The following is a 12,717-nucleotide window of genomic DNA, read 5'->3' on the forward strand; positions in this document are numbered from 1 at the left end:
GGGGGCTATAAGAAGACGTGGTCTTTCATACGTAATTTTTATCATAGGCTGTAGTACCGATTCCGAACGTCAAATACGAATTTTGATACAATTCCAGTGAATAATGTCGCTAAAATCATCAAAATATCGAATATCGGGAGGACAAAGCTGTGGACCTACATACGCAATTTTTCGGCATTAGCTGTAGTAGCAATTATGGGCTTTAAATACCGATTTTTATTAATTCCGGTCTAATGTCTCTATAATCATCAAAATACCGAAAATTGGGAGGAATCGTTACATGGGGACTATGCGAAGACGTGGACCTGCATAGACAATTTTCCGTCACAGGTTGTTGTACTTATTACGAACTTCAAATACCAAATTTGAAAAAATTCCGGTGAATAATGTCGCTATAATAATCAAAATACCGAAAACCGGGAGGTATCGTTAAATGGGGGCTATATGAAGACGTGCACATTCATATGCAAATTTTGCCATAAATTGTAGTACCCATTACGAAGTTCAAATACGAAATTTGAAACAATTCCGGTGAATAATGTCACTAAAATCTTCAAAATAAAGAATATCGGAAGGTATCGTGATATGGGGCTATACGAAAACGTGAATCTGCATTCGCATTTTTTGTCATAGGTTGTAGTACCTATTACGAACTTCAACTACGAAATTTGAAACAATTCCGTTTAATAATGTCGCTAAAATCATCAAAATACCGAATATAGGGAGGTACCGTTATATGGGGGCTATATGAAAACTTGAACCTGCATTCGCAATTTTTTGTCATATGTAGTACCTATTACGAACTCCTGATACGAAATTCAAAACAATTCCGGTGAGTAATGTCGCTAAAATCATCAAAATAAAGAATATCGGAAGGTACCGTGATATGGAGGCTATACGAAAACGTGAACCTGCATTCGTAATCGTTTGTCATAGGTTGTAGTACCTATTACGAACTCCTGATACGAAATTTAAAACAATTCCGGTGAATAATTTCACTAAAATCTTCAAAATACCGAATATTGGGAGGCATCGTTATATGGGGGTTATACGAAGACTTGGGCCTGCATAAATAATATGTTGTTATAGGCTGTAGTACCCATTACGAACTTCAAATACGAAATTTGCAACAATTCCGTTGAATAATGTCGCTAAAATAATCAAAAATCGTATATTGGGAGGTATCGTTACATAGGGGCTATACGAAAACGTGGACCGACATGGTCCATTTACGAACTTAATCTTCCTATTAACAAAATACACATGTATGCAAAATTTTTGCCTTATATCTCAATGCGTTCCAAAGATAGGGTGATTACAGCAGATAGATATACGGATAGACAGCCAGATTAACAGATAGATAGACAGACAGGCGGACAGATTGACGGACATCGCTAAATTGACTTAGAATTTTACGCTGATCACGAATATATATATTTTGTTGGGTCTGACATGAGTATTTCGAGGACTTACAAACGGAATGACAAAAGTTAATATACCCTCCATAGTGTGGTGGAGGTTTTTATACTCTTCACCATACTAGAATAATGATGGAGGAGAGAATTGTGTTTTGAGTCATTTTATTAATTTTCTGTATTTTTTAAAAACATCCATAAGTATTTAACAACATTTTAAGAGACAGTAACATTTCCCTGATGAACGCCTAAAAGTATGCAGCACATAATGAATTTGTCAATTCCAATGATTTATAACAACTTCTTTTTGTGTCTCGCTCTCTCTCTCTCTCTCTCCATTTAATAACTTTTGCCATCTCAATGACAATCTAATTAATTTTCTTTATTACACACTAATGTTCAGTATATCTTCCCAACCACCCAAACACACATACACACACAACCTCCCTCACACATGCATGTATGTTTGCCTGCCAGCCAGCCCAGCCTGATGTAAAGGTAAAAACTTTTTGGTTATAAATTAAGAATGTTTTATTCAAGTTTCACGAGCTTTTCTGAAATATTCATAACATGTATCTGTGTTTTTTTTTGGTTTTAACTCTCCCAACAACAACAACAACAACGGAAAAATGATAGCGACTTGATTTATTAAGATGTAAAGGAGAAAAGTTTTGGCCGGGCACACATACTAAAACGTAGTTATGATTATGAAAAACTACAGATGGGGGAGGAGGAGGAGGATGACAATTGATTATAACCCACTTCATATAAATTAGTATCCATAAGTAATAATATTTAGTTACTGGAAGTTTTTTTTTCTGGCAATTTATTGCAAAAATAACAAAGATATAAATACAGGGTGAGATAAAAAAAACTGCAACAAAGTCAAATGCCATAATTTTTACATTTTTTTTAAATTTTATTGAATAAAAGCCAAAACTGTCGGAAATAGTATCAAATTTTAGAATAAGTTTGGATTTGTTCGAATTGGTAACCTTTGACACGAATTATGGCCTTCAAACGGCCAATGAAACCATCACACGCTGCCCGAAAGTTGCTCTGCGGTATTTTGGCCCATTCCCGGCGAAGCGCTTGCTTGAGGTGACTGACACTTTGGTATTTTTTAGTGCCAACATTGCTTTCTAAAATATTCTCCAGACACAATAGTCCAACGAATTGGTATCCGGAGATTTTGGCATCACGAATAACTTTTTTTCTGGAAAATTCTCACCAAAATGCTTTTGTGCTTGTAATGTATGTATAATGAGCTGTCACTCAAATAATTTTAAACAGCTGTCGGACAAGTGCCTTTGTTATAACAGCACTCTGAAATTGGTTTTGGTGAAATTTTTCATCTCACCCCGTATTTAGGAAAATCTTAAATTCAGCCCGGCTGAATGGGAAATACCATAGGAAACCCTCAATTTCTGCGGTTTCCATAAGAAAACTTTTTTTTTTCAAATTTTTTATGTAAATTTTTTCTTTCAAATTTTTTTTCAAAAAATTTTTTTTTAATTTTTTTTTAAACAATTTTTTCATATTTTTTTCAAAAAAAAAATTTAAATTCTGCCCGACTGAATGGGGATTTCTATAGGAAAACCTCAACTTCAGCGGTTTCCATAAGAAAACTAAAATTCAACCTGGCCGAACTTTTTTTTTTCAAATTTTTTTATGTAAATTTTTTCTTTCAATTGTTTTTTTGAAAAAAATTTTTAAATATTTTTTAAACAATTTTTTATTTTTTTTTGTTTTTTTTTTTAATTTTTTATTCCATAAGAATGTCTCAATTTCAGCGGTTTCCATAAGAAAACTAAAATTCAACCCGGCCGAACTTTTTTTCAATTTTTTTTTTTCAAAATTATTTTTTATTTTTTTTAAATTTTTTTTTATATATTTTTTTAAATTTTTAATTTCTGCCCGACTGAATGGGGATTACTATAGCCGAAATTTCAGCGGTTTCCATAAGAAAACTAAAATTTAACCTGACTGAACTTTTTTTTTTCAATTTTTTTCAATTTTTTATTTTAATTTTTTTTTTGCAATTTTTTTAAAACTTTTTTTTCATTTTTTTTTTATTTCATACTTTTTTTTTCAAAAAATAAAAAATTATTTTTTTTCTAAAAACTTTTTTTCAAAAATTTTTTTTCAAACATTTTTTTTTATTCTTTTTTATATTTTTTTCCAAAAATGTTTTAATTTAGCCCGGCTGAATGGAAAATACCACAGGAAAGCCTCAATTTCATCGGTTTCCATAAAAAAAAAAATAAAATTCAACCTGGCTGAACTTTTTTTTCAAGTTTGTTTTAGGTAATTATTTTTTCAATTTTTTTCAAAGTTATTATTTAATTTTTTTTATTTCAATTTTTTTTTAACATTTTTATATTTTTTTCTTCCGAATGAATGGGGATTTCTATAAGAAACCTGGCTGAACTTTTTTTATTTTTTTTTTGCAAATTTTATTTTTAATATATTTTTAAAATTATTTTTTAATCTTTTTTCAAAATATTTTTTCAATTTTTTTTTCAAACATTTTTTTTGTTTTTTTTCGTTTTTTTTTTTTTTTTCAAAAAATTTTGAATTCTGAATGGGGATCTCTAAAGGAAAACCTCATTTTCAGCGATTTCCATAAGAAAACTAAAATTCAAGCTGGCTGAACGTTTTTTCAAAATCTTTTTATGTATTTTTTTAAACATTTTTTTTTCCAAAAAATTTTTCAAATTTTTTTTCAAAATTTTTTAATGTAATTTGTTTTTCAAAACATTTTTTTTTTTTTTTAAATTTTCACATTTTTTCTGAGTGGATTTATCAATCTCCTAAATTGTTCAATATATCTTCTCTTTGTATGCTCTTCTCTTTTTTCCAAAAATTTTTTTATTCCATTTTTTTTTAATTTTTTTTTTTTCAAAAAATTTTCAAAATTTTTTTCAGTGCATTTACCAATTTCCTAAATTATTAAATATTTCTTATCTTTGTAAGCTCTTCTCTGTGGGGTCAGCTGTTTACATGTTTTTTTTTTTTTTTTAAATTTTTTGATCAAATTTTTTTTTTAATATTTTTTTCAGATTTTTTTTTTTTTTCCAAAAAATGGTTCAGAGCATTTGACAATCTCCGAAATTATTCAATATCTCATCTCTTTTTATTCTCTTTTGTTTGGGGTCAGTTGTTTACATTGTTGTCATGATTTTCACATTGAAATTCTAGAATTCTTGCCAATGTTAGCGAAATTTTGTGCGGAGCCACAACAAATGAATCATTGACTTGCATGGCAATGTCAAATGAAGACATTTTGCTGATGTCGATCATTTTCAAGAGTTATGGCCAGCTAACAACAGGTGGTAGTTTTAGTGCAATTATATAAATCTAGGGAAAATCAGTAAAAACTTTATTCAGTTCGGAAGTTTTCACAACAAAACATTACAAATGGCCAAAACGCGAAGTGTCGTATTTTTCACGTATTTAAGTAAGTTTACGAAATTTTGAAATACCCTAGAAAAATATCCAAATTATCTCTATTCAGTTCTCAGTTACTTAACCCTTGCCAACTGTGCCCCTCGACCCCATGACGGCCTGGAGGACGATGATGATGGCGATGACGAGAGCAACTCCATAAATGAAATTATTCCCAATTTCTTCCACCAAAGTATGGACTATAACTCGGTGGTGGGTCATTTCAAGGATTTCTTCATGTATTTGCCGGTCATGTTTACCACGCTCAAGGAAACCATGTCAGGATTTCCCAAATTTGCGGAGGGACTTAATATTCTAACGGCCGGTATGTCGGGGGCACCACCAAAATCGAAGGATGAGAATGATTGCCATTGCAATCCCTCCCCGAAGCACACACATTCAGAGCCTACCAACGATATCGATGGAGCAGAACAATATAAATGAGCGAGAAATGTTGTGATTTGATGAGAGGTTTTTGAATAAAAGAGAGAAATTTTGTTGTTTGTTAAATGAAAATTTATTCGTATATTTTGAATATCCTTTTTCCCAGGGAAAAAATTTTTTCCAGGGAAAAATTATTTTTCCTATGGAAAAACCTTTTTCCTAGGGCAAAAACATTTTTCCTATGAAAAAACCTTTTTCCTAGGGGAAAAACATTTTTCCTATGGAAAACCCGTTTTCCCAAGGGAAAAACATTTTTCCTATGGAAAACCCGTTTTCCCAAGGGAAAAATATTTTTCCCTATGGAAAACCCGTTTTCCCAAGGGAAAAACATTTTTCCTACGGAAAACCCGTTTTCCCAAGGGAAAAACATTTTTCCTACGGAAAAACATTTTTCCTACGAAAAACCCGTTTTCCCAAGGGAAAAACATTTTTCCTATGGAAAAACCTTTTTCCCAAGGGAAAAACATTTTTCCTATGGAAAAACCATTTTCCCAGGGGAAAAAAATTTTTCCTACGGAAAAACCTTTTTCCCCAGGGGAAAAACATTTTTCCTATGGAAAAACCTTTTTCCCCGGGGGAAAAACATTTTTCCTATGGAAAAACCTTTTTCCCCGGGGGAAAAACATTTTTCCTATGGAAAAACTTTTTCCCCAGGGGAAAAACATTTTTCCTATGGAAAAACCTTTTTCCCCAGGGAAAAACATTTTTCCTATGGAAAAACCTTTTTCCCCAGGGGAAAAACATTTTTCCTATGGAAAAACCTTTTTCCCCAGGGGAAAAACATTTTTCCTATGGAAAAACCTTTTTCCCCAAGGGGAAAAACATTTTTCCTATGGAAAACCTTTTTCCCCAGGGGAAAAACATTTTTCCTATGGAAAAACCTTTTTCCCCAGGGGAAAAACCATTTTTCCTATGGAAAACCTTTTTCACCAGGGTAAAAACCTTTTTCCCCAGGGTAAAAACCTTTTTCCCCAGGGGAAAAACATTTTTCCTATGGAAAAACCTTTTTCCAAGAAAAAAAAAAATTTCCCCCTGGGAAAAAAGGTTCTTCCTTAGGAAAAATGTTTTTTTCCCAGGGGAAAATTTTTTTTTTTAAAGGAAAAACCTTTTTCCCAAGGGAAAAATTTTTTTCCAAAGGAATGGAAAAACTTTTTTCCCCAGTGGAAAAACATTTTTCCCCAGTGGAAAAACATTTTTCCTATGGAAAAACCTTTTTCCCAGGGAAAAACATTTTTCCTATGGAAAATCCGAAAATAGGGGTAAAATAGGGGTAAACATTTTTTCAAGGACCCTTGAAAAAATCTCTCCCAATTTTTGTTTGTCTTTTGTTAAAAATCTTCCCCTCCCCAAATCTTGTCACTTTTTGTAACATGCTGCAGAAATTCACTCTCCAAGGTGCTGGAGATCAAAATAAATTGATAAATGACACGAAATTCTCAAAAAAAAAAAAAAATTGAAACCCAAAACCCCGCAGATCTCAATGCTCATTCAATACACACATCATAATGAACTGAAGAGAGCGACAAAATGCGATATGGATCCTTGCAATCCGACAGACGGACAGACAGTCGAACGAATGAAATGACAAGCCATAAAGCAGAGCTCATGCAATGAGTCCACTCCAGAATAGATGTGAGAGATAGAGATTGGTTGGTTGGTTGGTCGAATGGCTGGTAGTTTTTCTACACGTAACTGAGGTGGATGGAAACCCGAATTGAACTTCACCTTAAGTTTGTACAGCAACCAAAAAAACAAAAAAAAAAAAAACAAAAACAATACCAAACATCTACAACAAAACTCAGTGGGAGTCACACCGAACCTCTTTAACGACGACAGTTTTGTTAAGGAGTTGCTTATCGCTGCTGTTGGTTTTTTTTGTTGTTGCTTTGGGGTTCCTTCAAAAGTTTCATTTCGAGTGGGTACAGCGACATGGCTTTGAACACCAACAACAATTCCAGAGACAAAACAAAATTGAAAGCTTAAGTTTTGTTCAAAAGCACGATTTTCAGATGATTTGCAATGATAAAATTTCAGAGTTGCTGTCATGAAGTTGTAGTTGTTGTGGCTGTTGCTGAACAACAACAACAACAGCAGCACTTGATACAAGTTGTTGGAAGCTGGGGCGATTCGTTTCGATTTTGTTTGGTTTGATTTTCGGGAATCCAACAATTAAAAGGATTGTTTTTCGTTTACGCTGGTGTGGTCGGTCGGTCGGTCATTTGGTCACACGAATAGTTGATAAATCATGGAGAGCTTGTTCAGAAGTCCAAAGAAAAACATCGAAAGTAATTAAAATGAGTTTGTTTTCAAAAAAAAAAAAAAAAAATGGATATTGAGAGGGGACCCAAAGATTGATGATTGTCCAACAACACACGTGTGAGATTTCCGAACAAATATGAAGTGATAAGAAAGGTTTATTCTGGAGTATATTTTTTTTATAAAACAAGTAAAAAACCTGTAAGTTCGGCCTGGTCGAACTTTGAATACCCTCCACCATTTGGAACGAATTTGGCATTTCTCAAAAACAAACCTGTAAATAAAGTCTTAAAGTCGGGCGGGGCCAACTTTATGATACCCTACTCCACTTTGCTAATTTAGTAGAGCTCCGCATAACAATTAAATTTATTTTTTTGGGAGAATTCAATCACACACTTAATGATTATAATTAAAATTTTGAAGTTCAAAGGACTAAATATGCCGAAGCATGCGTATCTTTTAAATTCGGACTTATATATATGGGAGCTATAGCTATATCTGATCCGATCTTCACCAAATTTGGCATACTAGCTTCTAGGCTCAATTCGGTCATAAGTGCGAAATTCCATCCCATTTGGACAAAAATTAGACGTTTGGTGCACAAAAAAAAGATAAATCGGACGAAGTTATATATGGGAGATATATCCAAATCTGAACCGATCTCGATAAAATTTGGCATACTTATTTTCAGGCCTAATTTGGTTGTATGTGCAAAATTCCATACTGTTCGGGCTGATATTACACGTTTGGCGCACAATAAAAGCTAAATCGGACGAAGTTATATATGGGAGCTATATCCAAATCGGAACCGATCTCGATGAAATTTGGCAAAGATATTTCTGAGCTGTATTCGATATATTTCCCCCAATATCGTTGTTACGGAGTGCATATTACGGCTGTGGGTAACAAATATCACAAATCGGATGAACAGTATATATGGGAGCTATAGCTATATCTGAACCGATCTTCACCAAATTTGACATACTAGATTCTAGACTAAATTTGGTCGTAAGTGCCGAATTTCATCCAATTTGGACAAATATTAGACGTTTGGTGCTCAATCAAAGGTAAATCGGACGAAGTTATATATGGGAGCTATATCCAAATCTGAACCGATCTCGATAAAATTTGGCAAAGATATTTCTGAGCTGTATTCGATATATTTCCCGGAATATCGTGCATATTACGGCTGTGGGTAACAAATATAACAAATCGGATGAACAATATATATATGGGAGCTATAGCTATATCTGAACCGATCTTCACCAAATTTGACATACCAACTTCTAGACTCAATTCGGTCGTAAGTGCCGAATTTCATCCCATTTGGGCAAATATTAGACGTTTGCTGCACCATAAAATGGTAAATCGGACGAAGTTATATATGGGAGCTATATCCAAATCTGAACCGATCTCGATAAAATTTGGCAAATGTATTTTTGAGCTGTATTTGATATATTTCCCCAAATATTGTTGTTACAGAGTGCATATTACGGCTGCGGAGGACAAAAATAACAAATCGGATGAACAGCATATATATGGGAGCTATAGCTGTATCTGAACCGATTTCGATCAAATTTGGCATACTTATTTTCAGGCCTAATTTAGTTGTATGTGCAAAATTCTATACAATTCGGTCTGATATTACACGTTTGGTGCACAATCAAAGGTAAATCGGACGAAGTTATATATGGGAGCTATATCCAAATCTGAACCGATCTCGATAAAATTTAGCAAATGTATTTCTGAGCTGTATTTGATATATTTCCCCAAATATTGTTGTTAAGGAGTACATATTACGGCTGCGGAGGACAAAAATAACAAATCGGATGAACAATATATATATGGGTGCTATAGCTGTATCTGAACCGATTTCGATCAAATTTGACATACTAGCTTCTAGACCCAATTCGGTCGTAAGTGCCAAATTTCATCCCATTTGGGCAAATATTAGACGTTTGGTGGACAATAAAATATAAATCGGACGAAGTTATATATAGGAGATATATCCAAATCTGAACCGATCTTGATAAAATTTGGCAAATATATTTCTGAGCTATATTTCATATATTTCCCAAAATATTGTTGTTACAGAGTGCATATTACGGCTGCGGAGGACTAAAATAACAAATCGGATGAACAATATATATATATGGGAGCTATAGCTATATCTGAACTGATTTCGATCAAATTTGACATACTAGCTTCTAGACTCAATTCGGTCGTAAGTGTCAAATTTCATCCAATTTGGACAAATATTAGACGTTTGGTGCACAATCAAAGGTAAATCCGACGAAGTTATATATGGGAGCTATATCCAAATCTGAACCGATCTCGATAAAATTTGGCAAATGTATTTTTGAACTGTATTTGATATATTTCCCCAAATATTGTTGTTACAGAGTGCATATTACGGCTGCGGAGGACAAAAATAACAAATCGGATGAACAGCATATATATGGGAGCTATAGCTGTATCTGAACCGATTTCGATCAAATTTGGTATACCCATTTTTAGGCCTAATTCGGTTGTGTGTGCAAAATTTCATCCCATTTGGGCAAATAGTAGACGTTTTGTGCACCATAAAAAGGTAAATCGGACGAAGTTATATATGGGAGCTATATCCAAATCTGAACCGATCTCGATAAAATTTAGCAAATGTATTTCTGAGCTGTATTTGATATATTTCCCAAAATATTGTTGTTACAGAGTGCATATTACGGCTGCGGAGGACTAAAATAACAAATCGGATGAACAATATATATATATGGGAGCTATAGCTATATCTGAACCGATTTCGATCAAATTTGGCATACCCATTTTTAGGCCTAATTCGGTTGTGTGTGCAAAATTTCATCCCATTTGGGCAAATAGTAGACGTTTTGTGCACCATAAAAAGGTAAATCGGACGAAGTTATATATGGGAGCTATATCCAAATCTGAACCGATCTCGTTAAAATTTAGCAAATGTATTTCTGAGCTGTATTTGATATATATCCCCAAATATTGTTGTTACAGAGTGCATATTACGGCTGCGGAGGACAAAAATAACAAATCGGATGAACAATATATATATGGGTGCTATAGCTGTATCTGAACCGATTTCGATCAAATTTGGCATACTTATTTTCAGGCCTAATTTGGTTGTATGTGCAAAATTTCATACTATTCGGGCTGATATTACACGTTTGGTGCACAATAAAAGGTAAATCGGACGAAGTTATATATGGGAGCTATATCCAAATCTGAACCGATCTCGATAAAATTTGGCAAATGTATTTCTGAGCTGTATTTGATATATTTCCCCAAATATTGTTGTTAAAGAGTGCATATTACGGCTGCGGAGGACAAAAATAACAAATCGGATGAACAATATATATATGGGTGCTATAGCTGTATCTGAACCGATTTCGATCAAATTTGGCATACTTATTTTCAGGCCTAATTTAGTTGTATGTGCAAAATTCTATACAATTCGGTCTGATATTACACGTTTGGTGCACAATCAAATGTAAATCGGACGAAGTTATATATGGGAGCTATATCCAAATCTGAACCGATCTCGATAAAATTTAGCAAATGTATTTCTGAGCTGTATTTGATATATTTCCCAAAATGTTGTTGTTACAGAGTGCATATTACGGCTGCGGAGGACAAAAATAACAAATCGGATGAACAATATATATATGGGTGCTATAGCTGTATCTGAACCGATTTCGATCAAATTTGACATACCAACTTCTAGACTCAATTCGGTCGTAAGTGCCAAATTTCATCCCATTTGGGCAAATAGTAGACGTTTTGTGCACAATCAAAGCAAATCGGACGAAGATATATATGGGAGCTATGCCTAAATTTTGACCGATTATCTCCAATTTCAATAGGGTTCATCCTTGGGCCAAACAAATGATTTGTGCAAAATTCCATCTGGATAGGGCAATAAATGCGAACTGTACTTTGTTTACAAAAATACATGGACAGACGGACGGACGGGCATGCATAAATCGATTTAGAATGTGATTCTATGCAGATCATCAAAAGGAACTATGGGTCTATCTCGTTTCCTTTTTCCTGTTACAAACAAATGCACAAAGACTTAATACGCTGACCACCTTGTGGTGCAGGGTATAAAAAGTATATATATTCTTGATCAGCGTAAAATTCTAAGACGATATAGCCATCCGGCCGTCGGTCCCTCTGTTGTAACCACTCTATGCACAGTAAAAACGAATAAAGATGGGAAGCTAAAATTTTGCACAGCTCAGTCTTTTGTCGGCAGGCAGGTCAAGTTCGAAGATCTTGATATATCGATCCACCATCTTGTATAGCACCATATAACGGTATCCTCCGATTTTCGGTATTTTGACGATTGTAGCCAAATTTCTTAAATTAAATTATTTGAAAATCTACAGAAATAGTTCCTACTTAGTACTTTATTTCCTGAAAGAATATTGTCTATATAGCTCCACGATATCGTATATCCTCCACATAACGATACCTCCCGATATTCGGTATTTTGATTATTTTAGCTAAATTTTTCAATTGAATTCTGTAAAAATCCATAATAGAGATTCTTTCTAAACACTTTACCCCCTGGAAGAGAAATGTCTATATAAGACCACAATATCGTATAGCCTCCATATAACGATACCTCCCAATATTCGGTATTTTAATGATTCTAGAGACATTATTTACCGAAATTATTTCAAATTTCGTATTTGAAGTTCGTTATGAATACTACAGCCTACTACAAAAAATTATGTATGTAGGTCTACGTCTTTGTATAGCCTCCATATAACTATACCTCCAGATTTTCGGTATTTTAAAGATTCTAGAGGCATTATAGACCGAAATTGTTTCAAATTTCATATCTGAAGTTCGTAATGGGTGCTACAATCTATGACGAAAAATTACCGATGCAGGTTCACGTCTTCGTATAGACCCCATACAACGGTACCTCCCAATATTCGGTATTTTTGATTATTTCAGTGACATTATTTACCGTATTGGTTTTAAATTTTGTATTTGAAGTTCGTAATGAGTACTACAGCTTACCAGTAGATAGAATATGAGACCGGAAGTGGCAGGGTCAATAAAATTTTACGACTTTTTGCCTCGGTGCATTAACCCCCCCCCCCCCCCCCCCCCCCCCAAG

General features: G+C 33.8%; 1 protein-coding gene across 1 annotated transcript; it reads left to right on the forward strand.

The window, feature by feature from the left end:
- The first annotated feature begins 4,699 nt into the window (after positions 1 to 4,699).
- Positions 4,700 to 5,366, forward strand: LOC109611648 (uncharacterized). The gene is made up of 2 exons (XM_020034692.2): positions 4,700 to 4,875; positions 4,933 to 5,366. Exons 1-2 carry the CDS (start codon positions 4,836 to 4,838, stop codon positions 5,304 to 5,306), a joined length of 414 nt encoding a protein of 137 aa, XP_019890251.2. The 5' UTR covers positions 4,700 to 4,835; the 3' UTR covers positions 5,307 to 5,366.
- Positions 5,367 to 12,717: the final 7,351 nt, after the last annotated feature.

The sequence above is a fragment of the Musca domestica genome, unplaced genomic scaffold, assembly GCF_030504385.1.
Source record: "Musca domestica strain aabys unplaced genomic scaffold, Musca_domestica.polishedcontigs.V.1.1 189, whole genome shotgun sequence".
NCBI lineage: Eukaryota > Metazoa > Arthropoda > Insecta > Diptera > Muscidae > Musca > Musca domestica.

What these genes read in the sequence shown, in the direction of transcription:
- LOC109611648 (XM_020034692.2), top strand. Translation starts at nt 4,836, where the DNA reads ATGGCCAAAACGCGAAGTGTCGTATTTTTCACGTATTTAA. An exon ending in CGTATTTTTCACGTATTTAA is followed by an intron (nt 4,876 to 4,932) that starts GTAAGTTTACGA and finishes ATCTCTATTCAG; the next exon opens with TTCTCAGTTACTTAACCCTT.